The sequence below is a fragment of the Rhinolophus hipposideros genome, assembly GCF_964194185.1.
Source record: "Rhinolophus hipposideros genome assembly, chromosome: 9".
Classification (NCBI taxonomy): domain Eukaryota; kingdom Metazoa; phylum Chordata; class Mammalia; order Chiroptera; family Rhinolophidae; genus Rhinolophus; species Rhinolophus hipposideros.
Genome location: NC_138055.1, coordinates 10,618,400 through 10,637,580, shown reverse-complemented (window position 1 = coordinate 10,637,580; position 19,181 = coordinate 10,618,400). Strand labels below are relative to the sequence as shown.

General features: G+C 44.3%; 1 protein-coding gene across 50 annotated transcripts in view; it reads right to left on the bottom strand.

The window, feature by feature from the left end:
- Nucleotides 1-1,521: 1,521 nt before the first annotated feature.
- The window catches only part of RBFOX2 (RNA binding fox-1 homolog 2), a 257,128-nt gene continuing 239,468 nt past the window's right edge, over nt 1,522-19,181 (bottom strand). For 12 of the 50 annotated variants that reach the window (XM_081059983.1, XM_081060005.1, XM_081060029.1 and 9 more), the window contains 5 exons: nt 18,773-18,812; nt 12,999-13,075; nt 9,255-9,343; nt 8,747-8,819; nt 1,522-7,054 (listed from right to left, as the gene is read on the bottom strand). In XM_081059983.1, the coding sequence (XP_080916109.1) occupies nt 7,000-7,054; nt 8,747-8,819; nt 9,255-9,343; nt 12,999-13,075; nt 18,773-18,812 (334 nt within the window). In that variant the 3' untranslated portion in view covers nt 1,522-6,999. Of the gene's footprint in view, nt 7,055-8,746; nt 8,820-9,254; nt 9,344-12,998; nt 13,076-13,241; nt 13,274-15,398; nt 15,442-18,450; nt 18,493-18,772; nt 18,813-19,181 lie in introns of all 50 variants that reach the window. The other 38 variants (XM_081059985.1, XM_081059988.1, XM_081060002.1 and 35 more) reach the window with 7 other exon arrangements.

The window sequence follows — 19,181 nt, the reverse complement described above, 5'->3', positions numbered from 1 at the left end:
CACTGGGGGCGGCAACATGGATGGGAGGGAGGCGGGGTAGGAGCTGTGTGTCACTTTGCATAAGAAAACGAACAAAAGTAATTCAACAAAGATTTATTGAATGCTTCTATGTGCCAGGCATTGGAGATATAGCAGGGAACAGACGGAAGCTCCGAAGCCCCAGGTGCTCACATCCTACGACAGGGAGACAACAAATACACCAGCAGGGACCCTTACCCAGGGCCTTGCAGACGGGACCAAGGCTGGGAGCTGACCAGGGGCTCTTTTGTCCAGAAGCACATTACGATGCAATGTACGTGGCAACAGTGGCTGTTTAGACACCAGACACAGGCGATGGGTGCTGCTGGGCAAACAGTGGAAGCAGGGGGACCAGGACCAGCTAAGGCGCCGTGGCCAGACATGCTGGCTTGCACTGGGTGGCAGTAGTGGAGAACTCACTCCCCTGGGCCTGTCACAGTCCGGCACGCAAGTGGAAGGGTCTTGAGAATACGTGGCAGTGCTGAATGCCAATGGTCAAGTGCACCCAGAAGTCTCCATTTGTTGTCATCACAAGGGGGCTGCTTCAGGGTCCTGGAGGGAGAAGCCAGATGGCAGCAGGGTGAAGAGCAAGTTAGTGGATTTAGCGGGCAGAAACTTACTCCAGAAGTTTGCAGTGAAGGAGAGGGCGTGGGATCTTGCAAAGTTAGTTCTTAATGTGTTCAAAGATCTAAGCATGCTCACTTGCCATAGGCACTGGTAGAAGGGAAAGGTTACCCACGCAGTAGGGGACAACAAAGCAAGGTCCCTGAGGAGGGAAAGGATGGGATGCAGAGCACAGGTGAGGGGGCAGCTCCTGAAACGAACGCCTCTTCCAGTAGAGCAGGAAGGAGAAGAATGGGTGTGAACGCAAGTAGGTGTCTATAGTCGTTTTGGTAGCAAAACATTCATTCTGGGAGATCCCAAGTGATGGCTTCCATCTTCTCCATGAAATAGGAAGCGTCATGCTGCTTAGAGTGAGGTTAAGGAGTTGGAGATTTACTGAGGTCAGACATTTGGGAATGACTGGCAGGAGGGATAGTTGAGGAAGCACAGGTAAGCAAGAAAAGGGCCAGGTGGGACTCTTGCCAGGAGCATTTCCTACACAAAAGGAGGCGGCCCAGAGCCAGGGGAAAGCAGGGGCAGAGGCAGCAGGCAGGTCAGGTGAGCCGACTGGGCCCCGGGGAGTGGTCGGCAGTCTGAGGCACGGTGAGGGGGGCAGCTAGGAGTCCGGGAGAGGATGAAAGGTGAAGTTGTGAACCTGAAAGGAGTTTTCAGAGGCGGAAGCATGAGAAACAGCTTCTGCAAAGACTAGAGCTCACGAGCTGGAGGAAGCCAGAGAGAGAAGCTCCCCGAGGCGCAGCCTTTTGCCTCACTGACCTCCTGGCTTACCAGGAAGAACTGCTGGTTTGCCGCCGTCTATTTTCCATCGTAAGAAGTCAAATCCAAGTTGTATCTTTAGGAGGAGGCAACAGGGATGGGGATCAATCCACACAGGACGAAGAATGGTGTTTCTCTCTTTTATTTAAAAACAGTGCTTCATTACCATTTGCAAAGGCAGAGGCAGCGCTCCTCCTTCGCTTAGAGTTTATAAAAGCCAGCAACATGATCAATAATTTATACACATGGATAGTAATACAAAAAAATAAGGAATAAAAGCTAAAGATCTAACTACTCCGACCTTCACAATTCCAGCTACTTGATAATAATAGGAGTAACCCAATGAATACTGTATGGTCTGAAAGCTACTATACAATATGATTCTTAACGAGAGGGGGAGGGAATCAGAGACTGTCACAAAGCCCTGGGGTGCTTCTCTGAAATTCGCAGGGAAACAGGACCCTGGGCAAGCAGCTCGGGTGTCCTAGGAAGTGATTCTGGGGAGAAGGGAGGGCGTGGGAGAGAAGGCAAGGTGGTCAATTATACAAGCATCCCATGTGATGCCCCCTGCCCCAAAGGTACCTGTTTCGCCATGGCAATGGGAGGGGGCTGGAGAAACTGCATGTTGCACATAGGGATGGTTCAGTCCCTGCCATGGGGGTGGGGAATGGGGAGAGGAGAGGTCTGTGGCGTTTTTAGCCTTGCAAAGATTTGGACTGAAGAGCTCCGAGACTCAGGGAGGCCAGCATGTCAGTGACAAGCGAACCCTCCTGCTCTCAGCACTCTGCAGCCCTAGCTTACGTGTGTCAGCCCCAGGTTGCTCCAGCTACTCACAAGCAGAATTATAACACAAGAGAAAACAATTCATATCCCTCAGGGAAAAAAGAGGATCAATTCATCACTCGATATATAATACAGCCAAAATGAGCTGCCAAAACAAGCACACACACACACAAATACTGTGAACAGAAAAATACCAGAAAATGACTAAGCTGGGAATCTCAATGGGGTATAGACATTGCTTAAAGCACTTATCAGTCCCCGGAAAAACCAAACCAAAAAACATTTTTTAAAAATTCAAAAACTCAGGGACCCCCTGGGACTCTGGAGTCGGTACCAGGGGCCGGGGGTGGGGAGAGAAAAGAGAACCAACGTTCCCTTTCAGCTGGCCAGTGTGAGCTGAGCCCTCACAACGCCGGCATGGACGGGACCACCAGACAGACAGGCCCGAGTTCCTCGCTGGCGGTCTCCTTAAAGGCAAGGTCTGACTTTTGGCTGATGAGCAGTTCTCTCAGTTACCAATCCCTGCCAACCAGCACTACCATGGCTGAATTGATCTACCGGTTTCCTGAGTAAACTGTAACTGGCTACAGTGCCGGTAACGTGGTGAGAACTCAGCCACTACAGCCAACTGCATCTCGAGGTCTCCCTCCACCCCGCGGCCCGTCCTTCCGAGAGCATGTGACTGAGGAATTTGAGAACCTGCTGTAGTCTGGTCTGTCAGTCTTATTTTAAAGACAGGTGCCAGGGACTCCACTCCACTCCCTAAACCAGAGGGCACGCGCTGGCCTGGGGTCCCAGCCTACTTGGGAAGGGCCCCGCTTCATGCTCTAGCTCTTGGATGGCTATTGCCTGGGTTGATCAGTAAAGCAAGTATGAAGGAAGAACAGAGAAAAAGGGAAAGGGAGGAAGAGGCTTTTGACAGTAACAAAAAAAATAATAATAGTGTTTTATGCAACAGAGAATCAAGTTTCACTGGTGTACACTACAAATGGTCAAACATTTTCAAGAGCATGACAAAATAAAAACACAAATTTACGTTTGATGTTCACCTTGCCCACTATTCTTTTCCTATCTTAAAACAGTGCAAACAGGTAACTTATGCTTTTAAAACACCACTACCCCTTCCCCACCCCCCAAAGTCCCTTTCCTCCTATTATCTGGGGGAAAAACATCTGCAGTTCTGCAAATGTTACTGTGCTAGAAGGTGGCAAGCAGCAGAGAAGGGGCTGGACTTGGCCAAAGGGGAGGGTTCAAACCAGGCCCCCTTTGCCTCCGTGCACGTCTAGTGTCTTCCAGACTGTTCCTTGCTTGGCCTCATTCTCCTGCGGGAGGGAAGGGGGTTTATCAAGCCCTCCTGGCTCATCCTTGGATTGCTTCCACCCCAAGTCCACACCTCCCTCCTACCTGGAGGCTCCGTGACTGGTTCTAGGGTGATGGGGAGTCCTGACTTATCTGCTCCGTCTCTAGGACAGTATAACCGAACCAAGAGCAGCTCAGCCCAAGGGGTCCCTTTTGAGGAAAAGCTGCTATCGTTGATTTCTATGGTACTGATCTCCACTAGCTCCTTTTAAACTAAGAGTTGAGGCCCAGACCCCCTTTTTTTTCCCCAAGGAAAAATGAGATCGGCTCAATTCTAACTCTGGCTGCTGGAGGATGATGATGAAAGTAGGTTTTGTAAAACCTGAGAGCCTTGAAAATGACGACTCACAATGGCAGGCCGGGGTGAATGGGAGTTAGACTATGTAACACAAGGAATTCTGGAAAAGACCTCAGGACAGCTCTCTGGGCCGAAAGAGGACTATTCAGAGAAAGGTTTTCACTCGCGGTCTCCTTAAAGGAGCCCAGCTTCTAAGAGTGAGATGCTTAGTATGGAAAGTCCCCATCATGAGCTGCAGTAAAGCTGTCGACGTCATCCCCGCACTGTGATTCAGCATCAGCAAGTGTTCTGGAATTATCAGCCAGCATCCTCGAACGAACGCCCAAGATGCCAAACTCTCTTCTGACTGTTGCTTAGTCCAATGGGAACGAGTCGGGAATCTACAAGCATCGATGCTCGGAGGCACCTGCTCCTGACGAAGCTGCCTGTATGGAGTCCAAGTTCAAAGGCAGGCAGGAAGGTCAATGCCGTCCCATCTAGGTGCTTACGAGGGCCCGAGATCAATGCTGACACCGGAGACCAAAGGCCCTTTCGGGAAGAGCGGAGCTCTGTTTAGTCTCTCTCAGGAAAGGGAGCTGGAGGAAGCAGTACCAGAACCAGCCAGGGAAGAGCAGCGGAAAGCCGCGGGAAGACGCGGAGCTGGCCTTCCGGTCCTCAGTCAGAGCCAGCTGAACTGAAACGCGCGCGAGCTGCCTCGGGCTCAAGCGTCTGCCTGTTAAAAGGGCCGCGAGGCTGCCTTCTCGACCTTTCCCACCCTCCCTATCTCTTTCTGGAAAAGAGAAGAACAGGCTCTTACACTCATTTTCCTACTGTCCTCCCCTGTGCAGACACACACACCACTTAGAACTTGGCCTTGTCTCCACCGAGAAGTGTGGCTTGCCGTTTTGTGAGAATGGCGCCCATTGAACATGATACGAAATTTCTGTTTCTGTAGTCAGTAAAAGCTCTCCCTCAGAAGAAAAGCGAAAGAAAGAAAAAAATTCTCCCTGCCCCCATTCCCTAGAACTGTGAAAGCCCCATATCCCATCCCCCGTCCTCTAACTAAAATATTTATATACATACAACAAAAATTGTCTTAACAGCAACAAACCAAACTTTGGCTTGGGGAGGGGAACCATTAAAAAGTGGCCAATGGACCGGGCAGTTTGGTGTCCCTTCTTCGATGCACTCCTCCCTAGAATCAGTAAGAATTGCATCGAGGCCTCTAGTTTCCTTGATGTCTCCCCTAGTTTCAGGTACAGCCTCTGTCCCCCTTACTAGGAGACAGACGATTCGGAAGGGAGGAGAGATGTAACGTACACGACAGGCCAGTCCTACCCAGATATGTTACTCTGCTGACAAAGCATGCTGGATGCCGTCATGTCAGTCAAGAACGTGTGTGGAGGCAGGAATGAAAAAAAACCCCACCAAAAACAAACCCCAAAACAAAGCCATAACAGACCAAAAGCTCCATGTCTCTGACTTACTCCCTTTAGCAGCTATCCCTTGGGTGAAAGGTCACCCTAGTACCATGTGAATAGACCAGGGAGCTAAACAGACCGCGCTTTTCTGTTTTCTAATACCTTCGTTTTGGAAATGCTGCAGGACCCTTGCCTGTATCACTAATAGCTGATTGCTAGCAGAGAATCACTTTCTCCTCTCCCTTGATAATATATACATAAAATTGAAGCCAGGTGCCTCACTGCCACGGCTGCCACATGGCTTTCTGGCCATTTCCGACCCTCCTTCAGGCCGGGAGGGGAGCAGCCCCGGGGGCTCCGCGTCTCATGCCCTGTAGTGTTCATGTGGACCACGCGGTCCAGGTGCTCAGCTGGGATGTCTTTGGAGGATAATGAGAAGCTGGGGGGTAAGGACCACGAGGGCTCAAGACTGTGGAAAGAGAAGGGACTCCTAAAGGCTCTGGAAGATGAAAATTCCTATGGCTTTGGAGCTCGTACAAAGTGCCTTGCCTGCCCTTACATGTCCTAATCACCAAAACTTCCAGGGACAGTTGACCGAGGACTCGGTGCTTTACCTTCTGCCAAGAGCGTCTTTATTATATGTTTTATACTTTGTACTGACTTTCTGATGCGAGAGAAAGATCGGGACTATCAGCATGCCTTGGTAGACCCTTTCTAATATGCCTTTCTCTTCCTCAGCCTCTTTACTGTCTTCTGGACAATCTGTACTTCTAACCCTCAAGCCGAGCCCAGATACCTGGAGGAAACCTGGCCACTGGCTATTTATTCTCCTGTCCCTGGGTTCTAAATTCCTGAATCTTAAGGACATGGGAGCAGGGTGTTAATAAAAGGATACTTGACTAAGCTGTGGTTCAATGAAAGGGGAAGAAGCCTGGCAGGAATGCTAGGATGACAGGAAAGAAAAGAATAATCTTTTTCATACTCCAGAGTTCATTCTGAGATTGGTTTCCTAATGAGGTGTTTATTATCCACAGTCTGAGAGCATGTTTGGAAATATTAATACTATAATTCCAAAAACTATGCCAACTGTCTCAGGCTGTGCGTGTAAGATGATTGTAAAAAGAATGGAGAAGACAGGAGGGAAGAGGAGAGGAAAGCATCTTTTTAATTCTCCTGCTTTGCAAGCACAAATTGCTAGCATCTCTCAACTTATGGGTTCCTGCCACAGCCCATCAGAACTGCCTGCCAAAGATCAGAAACTCAGAAGACAAGAAGAATGTCCTGCAGTGGGAAGGTCTCTTCCACTCCTGTTTATCCCCCAGCCATTCAGCACCAGATACACTTTGGTAATTCTGCCTGCTGATTTCTGATCACATACATTTATCGGCTCCTAATGTCTTTCCTTCCTCATTAACTGCCTCTTCCGTGGTTGATAGAATAAGCTAAGCATGGACATACAGACATGGAAATGCATTAATTTTTTTTTTTACCACAGTTAAAAAAAGAAAAAAAAAAAGAAAAAAAAAGGAAAAAATGCACAATCTTTGGAACAAAAGAATTAAAGGCAGAAATTTAAAGGAAAAATACATATTCAAAGAACATAGTGAGGTATAAAAAAAGTATTCTCTCTTTTTTTGTGTTTTTTTTTTGTTTGTTTGTTTGTCTGTTTGTTTTTCCTCTTCATCTTGCTATAGAGTTCCTCTACTAGTAAATATTGCAATAGCCAGGCCTCATGAACTGGGGGCTGTCCCATTTGCAGGGCTCTCACGTCACTTCAGTAGGGGGCAAATCGGCTGTAGCCACCTCGGTACAAACTCGCCTGCAGTAATTAAAGACATAAAAATAATTAAAAGGTTGATGAGAGAAGCATTAAAAATGAAGAAAATTGTCCTAAGAAGGGATTTGGAAAAACAGCTTCCTTAGAAGCTGAGATTTCTAAAACAGCTTCCTCAGAAATAAAGCAGCTGATTAGTTACTGCCTGGGGCAGTGAAGTTAGGAAACCAGCTTCTGCCTGTAAGACGCTCAAACCAGCGCTGACCTGACATTCTCAAGGAGAGAGTATGATAACGGTTCATTTCGTTATTTACGCAAATTAGCACAGAAGGGAAATTCAACGCAGTTCAAAACTAGGTCTGTCATAGTTTGATTTTTAAAAGCACAGGTCTCTGTTTACCTCGATCACATCATTACAATCGTGACCTAAAGCAGATGGACTTTACCTTCTTACGTGTTACCTGTCAGTGGAGCGCACATTACTGCTGACCATTCTCTGTCATATCCCATGTTTGAGATGGCGCTGCATTTAAACCTGAGTCTATCTCTCAACTAATAAAGCCTATTTCCTCTATAATCTATAAAATAACACCAATAGGTTGTTTCTTGACATATCTGAATTTATATGTATCTATAACTGGAGTTTTAAACTGGGCTTTATTCCTTCATTTTATCTTTACCTAATGGCTGCTCTTTTTCAAATAAACATTCCCTAGGAACACAGCTCTCCTTGGGTCAGTCTTTCAGTATAGGGCTCACGTGATGTTGGCAGTAAATAAAACCTCAGGAACTCCACCACTTTACATTATATGTCTCTACCTCAGTTCTAACATTACCCACCCTCCTTGTACCCCCTTGCCCCAGGACCCTATTACTTCCTCCCACAAATCTTCATCAGCAGAAATTCAGTGTGAGACAATGATGGGCTTTTCCATATTCCTTTACGTCTTCAATGTGATATCATTCTGACCCCCTCTCGAACACCTGTCTCTGTTACTAGGCAGGTGCGTTTCGGATTGCAGAGAATGTCTGGCAGTAGGAGGTGTCACTGCAGAAAGGCCTGTCTTTGCAGGAGCCCGTGAGTCCCAATGACTGGACATGGAGGCGTCCAGGTCAACACAAAACTACTGCAGTGAGGATTCGAGTTTGGTTAGGAGGGATTATTCTAGATGAGCTCTGTGGATTTTCTGTTTACTTCTATGAAAAGACCGTATTCTGCCACAGATGTTACTAATCAAATATCTTTGTAAGGTATTTTACAAAGAATAACTTCTAGCACTGTCTCCCAGAAGGCTTAGGAAGAGCAGGGACATCTTTTGGCATCTGCGTTTGACACTTAAGACACATTCGGTTTTTTGAAAAGCTTCCTGAGAAAATTGGAGAGTCTTATGCCCTGAAGTCTTTGCTGTCAACAAAACGATGCCACAGGTGTGCATCGAACATGGGAGCCAGGACGAAACATCAACCTGTTGCCTTCTTTCTCTCCCGAATAGTGCTGCTACTCAGGGCAGACTCACTGTTCACGTGGTTCTGTCCTTAGCTGGGCCGTGTGGCTTAGCTGGGCTGTGTAGAACACACGGGGAAAGGTGGTGATGTGAAATCCAGACAGCCCTGTGTGGTTTTAATACTTTGGTAACAGAAGGGCTAAAGTTATTACCTCCCTAGATCCTTTGTAGGCTGTCGGTAAAAGTCACAAGGAGTAACATGTTTTTTTAAAAAAATGATACTTATACTTACCACAGCGCCAACTCCATAGCTAGCGGCAGGGGCAAGGGCATGGTAGGGGTCAGCTGTGTACACCCTGCCATAACTGCAAAGAAGAAATACAATCAGGGAGAGAAAGAAACAACAGTGATAAAAAAAAAAAAGTCAAGGGTTTACTGTGCTAATATTCGGAGTAACTTGGTCTTGGAATGTTATTAGGAAACTGGCAGAGTGGAAAAAAAATCTTCCTATTTCTACTCCTAAATGCAGTACTCTGAAAAATTCTGAAGTACTTCTCTAAAATGGAAAAGAAGGGAGCTGGACACGACAAAGAGGGAGACTGGCATCAAAGCCAAGTGAAGGAGAGATGGAGGTGGAAGAGTCAGTGCCACCTGCGTGGGGCACGACAGAGGCCCCTGGGAGAAGGCCTGCGGAAGAGCAGGGTTTGCGGGCAGCCCCGGGCGAGGTGCCGCTTTGGAAGTGAAGGGAGGAGCGAGGGGAGCCGCCTGGGGACGGTGCCCGCTCGGCCGTCGGTACGTACCCGTCGCTGTAGGCGGCGGCAGCGGCTGCAGCAGCCGTGGCTGCGGTCGCAGTTGCGGGCTGCGCGTATCTGTAGGCTGCGTATCCGCCCTACAGGAGAAAAGAGAACTGACTTTACAGATACCTCTCCCCACGGGAGGGCGGACGGACACACACCCACCCACACGCAGACGGACGGACACAGGGACAGACACAAACACAGACACACACGTGGGAAGAGAGTGTTTCAAACTGCATCGGTCTACATGTTATTTCTCCAGTACAAGAGTAAGCGCCACCCGACGCAGGGATTTGAGAGCCAATTTGTGACGGTCACAAGAATAAACTGTATTCGTGGTGGCTGTTCTCAAATTTAAGAAATGAAGATAAGAGTTTGGATCTGTCTTACTTCACAGTCTCTGTTGGAACTTTCAACAGGGAAAGTATTTAGAGGAAGCTGGGAGAACCAACAGCAGTGTATGTTACAGAATGAAAACATATTCAATTTATGTGTGTTCACTTCGGATTCCCTGATGCGTACTCTGATTTACTGCTGAGAGACTCCAGCATGTAACAGAAAGCCCCCCATAGACTGCTAGGCTCCATCCACCTAGCACATCTGCCAAGAGGCTCAGATAGGCAATATTTAGAAGGAAAAACCAGGGTAAATCACGGGTTGGCAAACTTCAGTCTGGGAGCCAATGTAACTTGCCACCTGTTTCTGAAAGTAGTTGTGACAGCGACCGCATGGCCTACAAAACCGAAAATATTTACCACTTGGCCCTTTACAGAAAAAGTTTGTCAGCTCCAATCTGTATTTCAGACTCAGGCAAATCAGATTACAAATCACTGAGACTCCTTTGGCTGTATTCAAATAGATTAAGAACCGCCCCAGCCCAAAGAGTTTTAACTGCATTTATTCTCCTTCCCTAACAGATTCTGACATTCACATCCTGATTTCATAGCAAGCTCGGGAGCTTTTCTTTCAATGGTTCAAACATCCTCAGTCCTAAGGAGTTTCAAACGCTGAGGTCCTGCTGTTCCACCCTAGTTACGATGAACCTAATACTCCAAATGTTTTCACTGTCAGGATGAACCAATGCACTCCTTCATAAAGTAGTCCAAAGGCATCACAACAGCTGCCACACGAAGCAGGCTAAGAAAGTAGCAAGCCCTAGCTTTGCTCTTTTCTTTATCCTTCTAGAATTCATCTATTTTATCTAAACCTAATTTAGGTGTGAATTTTTAGTATTGCCTTTCCTTGTCAAATGTTATGTTTAACTGGTCCATTCTGACACCATTTCATTTGTGAATGACAGCACAGTTTTTCTGTAGATTAGTGAGTGCATTTCTCATGGATATCTGAAGCTTTCTGCCCCGTGCTTTCTATTTTCTATTCCTTCAAATGTTTAATTGTGCTAAATCTACACAAGAAATTTCAAATTTACTTCTATATCATTTCTTAGGATTGATAACAAGTATTTTCTAAGAGGACCCCTGCTCTTCTTAGCCATCTGATGTGCAGCTTCTAGCTTGCTGCTTTTATTTCTGTTCAGACCTTATTCTAGAAATATCTGTAATTTCTTAAAGGCTTCTAAAGCGTTTTGTTTCTTTCTTATATAAATTGTTTTCTCTTACTGAAGAAACTACAGTGAGGGGGAAAATTTACTCTTGCTCTTTAAATTTATCTGCCTGAAGTCATCAGAAGTAGCTCCAATGTACATTAAAAAAAAAAATCCCTGATTGGCTTTCAGTGGGTATGTATTATTCCTTCTGTGTTCTTCAAGGGAATCACTTAGAAAAGGCAACATTTCTTTCTCAACTATGAATTCTTCTGCAGATATTCATGTAGGTAAGAAAATTCTAATTAATGTTACCAAACCCTGGCAATGAAGTGGTAATGAACAGGGAGGGACAGACAGGGCAGGAAGCAACCTCAGGGTTGTTTGTGACCAGCACACAGCCTGACTTCTAGCCAGGTGTGTGGGAACGTGCAGGCCAGACTGACATGAGCACAGCCGTCCATCCAGGCTGCAACCTATACACATGCGTGTGTACATTATTTATAAACTCTCTGAAGTGTCTCTCTACCTTAAAGAGGAAATGAAGCAGTAAAAGCATTTGCTAAGAAAACAAGCTAATCCCGATAGTTGAAATTTTAAGCTTTAAATAGATCTGAAAGGCTTGATTTTTCATTGTAACTAGAGATGGTTTTATTAGCCTAGAATTAAAGTTTGTTACTGTGAAGTCTATAGCAGAGTTATTTTTAGCAAAACTCCTTTGTAAATCAGGATAATGTGGTCAACAAGCACTTACGTGGCTGGTCTCTAGCATTCACTCAAACACCAAAACATCTTTAAAATTATAAACAGCCAAGATAATAAAAGCAGTTAAAGCCCAATTCATGTTTACTTGAGTAAAACATTTAAAAACTGAAGTTCTGTGCCAGAGGGCAGAGGTATATATTCTCATTAAGGGATTCTGAGGCTCAAAAGGACTTGACCAGACTCAGTAACTCAGTTACTGAGGAGTGTATCAAATCAATACAGCTTGGAGTTGTATTGCTAACTCTGGAAAGAAAAAAAAAAAGAAGTTCTGAATGAGGTTCCTGATGGAACCACTGGCCCTCACTTTCCTGCAAGAAGCCATGAGAACCTCAGTGCTTTGGGGGTGATGTTATTGTTAATAAAAACCATTAAAAATGGGTCACTGTGGGAAAGAAGCTTCCTTCCAAGCCAGAAGGGTGCAGAGAGACTCTCTCTGCAGTAGTTTCCTGCTACCACTACAAGTGAACTCTGACTCTGGAATTTGAATTGGATGGGGGTGGGTTCTCTGCTATTCAAATTCAGGAAAACTGGACATGGGTACAAACATTTTATTGACAATAAAAGGCTCAAGAAGAAAACCTACATTAATTTTTTTTGAAGCAACTTTTCAACATGACTACTCTCCTGATTACTTTATGATAATGGAACTACAGAGAGGCCCTTTACAGGACGTCTATGTTTAGGACGGGCAGGTAACATTCTAATAAACTAATCTGGTGTTTCATCGAGGGCTACCCCAAAATTAGAAAAATTAAATTGTGTATCATGGATTTACTCCTCTTTGAGGTATTCCTACTCCAAAGTGTTTCTGTTACTCAACAAAATACATCATATAATATAAAACATAAGACCAAGAAAATTCGGATCCATTTATCTGTTTTCTGGATTTTGGAGTGCTTCAAGGTTCCTGGCTGAGAACCTTTTCTCAATTTCACTTCTATGAGCAAATCTGAAGTATTTTAGAGAACATGAGAACGAAGTGCAGTTTGAAACACCAAGGTTTTCATTACTGTTTCTTAAGTTTTTCAAAAGGAACAAAGGTGGGGGAGGGGGCAGGAGAGACAGAGTTCAGGCGTGGGGAGGGGAGATGGCGCCACATTTATTAATCACATTAAAAACTAAGCATGCCAACATCTGGAGCTAAAACAACCAGCAAAATCACCACGTTCAGACTCGTATTGGCTAACTCTATCTATCCCAGCATTCTCTTGGGACAGCGGTTTGCCCTAAGCTCTACCACAAGCTCAGTGAAGTACACAGCCTCAATTACTAGAGCGTGCAGCCACAACGACCTGGTATTACGGAAACAGTCAGTCACCACTCGAGTTAACATTCCATACCCTAACGACTGGCCCCTCCCCAGCCCAAGGAAATAGTAAATCTTGCCCACCCTAGCCCTGGCCCACACCACAATGTTAATAATTATAACAAGCAGTAACCCATCTGTTATATCAGAGAAGGGAACAGAGACTCCACTGAGAGATTTAGAGTGAGATGTTAACATTTCTTCAGCTGACTGCACAAACAAACAAACAAAAAAAAAAAGAGGAGAAATAATTCATTTGGAGATATGAAGTCATGAAATAGCTGATGTGTATTGCTTTTAACCATGCACTGATGCAAAACTGAAGCAACCATTAATAAAAATTAAAAAGGACATATGTATTTACACACAATCAGACCTGTTTGATCTGAAGCAGTTTGCAGATTCTATCTGTGTGTGATTTGAAATAAAACAAAAAATGGGGATTAGCATGGCCACAGCACACCCTAATGTAGGAGGGCACACACGGACAGCTTTTTGGAACCCTGATAGCTGGATAAATTTGGCATGGCTAAGCCTGACCCAAATATACACATGCCCCTTTAAAAACAGTGACTTTCTTATTCCTTTGTAATTCATTCTGAATGACTCCTAGTGTTCCCCAACGCTAACCACTCCCTTTTCACCCTTCCTGACCCTGACAACAGGCCTTTGTCCTGACACGCAGTACTCACTTGTAAGCTTGCCCTCTCAGCACCCACACCTTCTGATCCCAGTGTTCTTCTAAGGTATTTCCTGTTGTAGCACTGTGTCTTTCCACACAGCCATAACACATCCCTGCCTTCCACTTCCAGCTTTTTCAAAGGGAATGCTGTTACCTTTAAGAGCCTTTTGTTGTTCAAGTCTCGGTATTCCACGACTCAATGTCACCTCCTAGGGATTCCCTACTGCACTCTGACCCTACTTGATCGTCTAATGAACTCTGTAACATTGCCACACTGACCACGTATTTTTTCTGCACAGTTCTGCAGCTGTGTTTTAAACTGGAACAACATGGAAGGATTCTACATATTGCCTCTCTTATATCTGACCTTTATCTGCATTATCTGTTAGCTTCATCTCACGCTGGCAGACTCTCCCCTCATCTTGGTTTTAACCTACCCTTTAATTTTATTATATTTTTGTTTTAGGTTTACATTAAAACAGGACTTTGGTGAGCATGTGATGTCAAGACACCTTCGTTCTACCTGGAAGACAATGACATTATGTGACACTGAGGAGAAGTGTGTATTTCAAGACCAGCAGACAAAATGAGAAAGCTTGTTCCTGTATGTGGTGTGGAGATTTACAGAGCAAGAGGAGTGGGGGCAGGTGTGCAGGGAGAATGGCAGGTGTGATGCCACAAGCACTGCAGCACAGGGGGCAGAAATCTTGCCCACCCGGTTTGGGCTGACTGCTGCACTGTGTCACCTGTCCCAAAAGGATCCTAATTCCTTCCTGTCCCTCACCTCCTCCCCACTCCAGCTGGGAGCCACTGCTCTGGACTGCTGCTCTCTTTAGGAGATGGAGTTCTCCTAAAGAGATGAGGCAACGTGGCACCTTTGATTGTGAATAACACAGACGGGAATACAAGAACTTAATGAAATACTGCTATGCTTTTGACTGAGAGACCTATCTACTTTGAAAAGCAGTTAGGAAAAAAATTTAAGGTATTTAGATTTTATCATATTATTACTTAAAATTGGGGTTAAGAGAAGAAATTGCTAAGATGAACTTAATACCTCCCACTTGCTACTTCTACGATAGATGAGAGATCACCTTTCATGAATTAAACCTTTCGAACACTCTACTAGTCCACATCTCCCCAGAGCTCATTTCTAAAATCTTGCTGGGTACCTACATAAATAAACAAACTCAACTGTGAAAAGCTATCTACTGCTTTCTTTTTTCTAGCATCCAGCTATCAGCAAACCTTCTAACAGTGTGTTATTATCCAAACGGGCTCGTTGATCTTGTTTTAAGGTGAAAGGAAAAGAGGAAGGGAAATACATGTTTCCATTTTATGTGTAGATTTTTAAGGCAACTGCAATTTTATGTGGGAGCACAGTCCAATTACTACTATGATTTCACTATAGGGCCCAATTGGAGATTCATGAGTCCTGTTTGGAAAGATTCTACTTCCTCCCCTTTCTCATTTCTTTCACAGTAGTAAGAAAATGTCCCCAACTGCTAAGATCTCCAAATATAAAAGACCAGTTTAAGCACCACTGTTCAACGGAACTGACAAACTAAAAGAGGTGGCAGTGACGGGACAGTGCATAGAACACGCCCAGTGTGGATATGTGACAATGGGAAAGGAACATTTAATTTCGGAGGAAGTGCCATCATGTATGGAACTTGACTGTGTGCACTGCTGAGGTAGCAGGGCTTAGATCACACGCTCACAAGTCTTGATTGTCCAAAAAAGCCTCTGTTCCCATCTCTAACGTGGAGCTGGAATGGTTAGTATAATTCAATTTTTTTTTCACTGCAATCCACAATCTGATTGATTGGCAGGTCACACTGGCACTCCTACCTGAGGTATTTTAGCGCTAATGATTGGTTCCTGTAAGACTATTCTATAACAGAACACAGGAAGAGCAGTTCAAAAAACACAGCTGTGGAAGGAAAACAATCATACAAAAAGCCCGCTTAGGGGCCCACCAGCCTTTTCTTTCCTTTCGATGCAAGCATGCTTTTCACAGGAGGAGAATTAGGAGCAGTTTGTTATCCCATTTAGAAAGTGAATTAGGGTGAACCATGCCTAATTCTATCCATCACAAGTAAAGAGGAGGTGGGTGGATACAATCTATCTGCTACTCTCTCAAGTCTTATCCCAGGGGGTCACTTTACAAATTATGGGCACAATTGCTAGATCAGTTCTCCAGAGAAGAACGTGCCATAAAAGCAACAGAAAGGAAGGCAATGGCTAGCAGGGATTATGGCCTAAGAATAGAGCAGGCAAAGAGATTTTCAAAACTTCCACAACTAATAACCTAAATTAATATAACTTAAAACAAAATCAGCAACCTAAACTCTTTCACCTCATTTCATCTCTTCAAGCAATGGTTCAGCGTTCTTTTTATACAAGATAAACCCCCCACTCTTTGTATTTCTAATCTGCCCTTCTGAGCAAACAAGAGCTAAACATATCTTGACAGATTTCCATAGATGGAAAAATGTACAGAGAGAAGCAGAACAAACTCAAGGTAAAACAACAGGGTTTTTTATTTGTTTGTGTGTTTTTAAAGAAGCATCCTTAGCTCCCTCACATACGGAATAGGGCATATAAATTTGTTTTTCTCCGGGGGTAATATTTCATGAAATCTTTAATGAAACTGGGGGAGGGGATATAAAGTTTTAAAAGCTATAGTTATTTTAGGCCTCACTCAACAGTTACCTCATAATGTATTATTATTTCTCATTAGTGATTTTGGGTATCATGTCAGCACTAGTGACCACATTTTTCTTCCTAGTAACTGCTTTAAGATAGGAACTAGGGCCCAGTGGGTCAGGTGGTTGGAGCACCGAGCTCCCAACACCAAGGTTGCCGGTTCGATTCCCACATGGGCCAGTGAGCTGCGCCCTCTACAGCTAAGATTGTGAACAATGGCTCTCCCTGGAGCTGGGCTGCCATGAGCAGCCATGAGCAGCTGGTGGCCAGTGTTGAGTGGTCGACAGCCCGGCGAGAACTGCCGTGAGCAGCTGACCAACGACGGGAGACCAACTGTCTCAGCCGGGAGGAGCACAAGGCCCATAATACCAGCCTGGGCCAGGGAGCTGTGTCCTATACAACTAGACTGAGAAACAACGGCTTGAACCAGATTGGGGGTGGGGGGAGGCGGAAGAAGCGGGGGGGGGGGGGGGGGGGGCGGGGGGGAGACAGGAACTAAAAATGATAATAACATTACTATTAATTCTTTTCATCAACAAGGGGTCACAGGTCAAAAAGAATTTTGGATTACTGAATTATTTCTGTTTAGCTTGATAAGGTAATCCAGTAAGTAGATAAAAATATTCAAGAGTATTTTCTCAACAAGTACAGAAAAATCCTTTCTCTTAATGAAATCACATATTGTGAATGAAGGAAATGAGAGAACTGTCAACAAATATATGGTTGGTTGACTTAACAAGGTGGAAGTAGGCAAGTCTTAATAAGGTAGAAGTAGGCCATACTTAAAAATCACCAAACATAGAAGATATTAAAGAGGAAAAAACTTGACAAGAAATAATTCATATGGAAAGCTGGTCTAATACACCAGCTTTCGAGAAAATAACGTCGTAACATAAAGATGAGATTCATGAGCATATGAACACTAATGCATATGGGAAAATGTACATGGGAAGATCATATGTAAATATGTATATTTAGAAAAGTGTAATTTGGTGTAAAACTAGGGTTTATTTCCCTAACCCTCAAGTTTCACTGTGAGCACAGGACAAAAAATACCTTACATCACCTCTTGAAAAATCATCTGAGGAAAGATGTGAATTTTAATTAAATACTAAGAGAGGTAATGAAATAAGGATTAGTTAGTTGGCTTTTATGCTTAACTATACAAATCACTTATGTAATCCAGGGTAAGTAACAATTTCTCTAAGAAACTATCTATGAAGCGAGAGGGCTGGGACCAAATTATGGCTAAGTTTCCTTGAAGCATCTGTCAAATTAGAGCATACTTTGAAGGTCTTCTCTACATAGGACAGGTGCATATAGTCACCTACAGTACCCTGGAGGATCATTTTATCCTATCGCTACTTCCTGCAATACACAGAGTGTATTCTGAAAATGCATTAACATTTTTAGATTGCCAGAGAATCTCTGGCAGACTGTGAAAATAGTTCACTAAAATGGTACCCTTATTGATTTGGGGAGATAACAGTGGAGAAAGCATTTCCGGACAACTGTAACCTAGGCCAAGGGATAATTTCAAGCCAACAAGCTTTTCTTACAGAATTGTTTCTTAGTGATTTGGTGGTTAGACCAAGCCTGCATTCAGAAAAGATTATTTGGCGAGGTCCCAATAAAAGACTTCAAAACTCAAAAATTGTGACTCTGTCAGTTAGATCACTTTATCCATATTTTAAATAGCACGTGACAAACCAATCACATGACTTGAGCTACAGCTAGACAGTTTTGGTAGTAAATTACGTGTTAACATGGCTGGTAGAAATCAACAAATCTTGTATTCCAGGCCAGTGTCTATAAGAAGGGTCTAGGTTGCTACTTCTGCCACTCATTTCTCTCAAGATGTCTCTTTAAGAAAAGAGACCCACCGGTTGTGGACCTTTTGATAAAGAAAGGCCTTAAGCAACTGGATATTTGGTTTCCTCTCATTACTACCCACTCTTCACTGGCATCAGTTCCTTATTGCACTTTCACAAGACAGTACTCTCTCCAAGTATGTCAAACAGGAAAACACACAATTCCGACAGCACACTACCATCTGTATACATCGAGGCTCTAATGATCTAAAGAGGAATGTGAAATGAAAAGAGAAGCAGAAAAGGGAAAGAGTTGGCTTAGGGCTCAGCTAGCCTGTCATTTATGTGTGCACATGATACGACAGTAATAAAAGACTTTAAACCTGCTGATCATCTTGCAGATATTGTAGTGATCCATAGAACATCTGTAGGTATAGGGAAGGGAAAAGAATATGTCCAGTAGACTGACTCTAGCAACGACCCAGAAACCCAAAGGCTTAGTTTTTGCACCCAGGGGTAAGCGCAGTGGCAGAGAAGCATGCTTGCATTCTTAAATATATAAATATATATATCCACATGGAAAAAGAAAACAAAAATTAAATAAATTATATTTTTAAAAAAAACCAAACCAAACCAAAGAAACAGAAAAAAAAAGGCTGGCTTGTCAGGGGATGGGGTCGAGAAGGCCCCAGTGTGTGTACTTACATAGAGGTCAGCACCGTAAAATCCGTCCTGGTAAACCACACTGCAGAAAATCCACACAAAAACAAAAACAAAAAAAACAAAAGAACAGAAACACATTCCGGTTATTGAGGACGGCAGCATGCACATGCGTTCTACACAGGCAGGTGATGTATGAATACATAACCTGGGCTTGGGGCCACAGCAAGTCAGCAAGGAAAATGTGAAGGTGCACACGCACATTACACAGCTCCAGGACATGAGCAGAGGGGAAGGCGTGCAGACCTGGAATGAACCACCTGGATGGCTGGTAATCAAAGTAAGACGAAAACAATAAAGAGCACCCTCAGAGGGCCTAATGTAGCTATCGAAAATCTGCTGGGTTGGATACATCACCTTTTCATATCTGGAGTATTTTTAAAAAGAAGCTTGA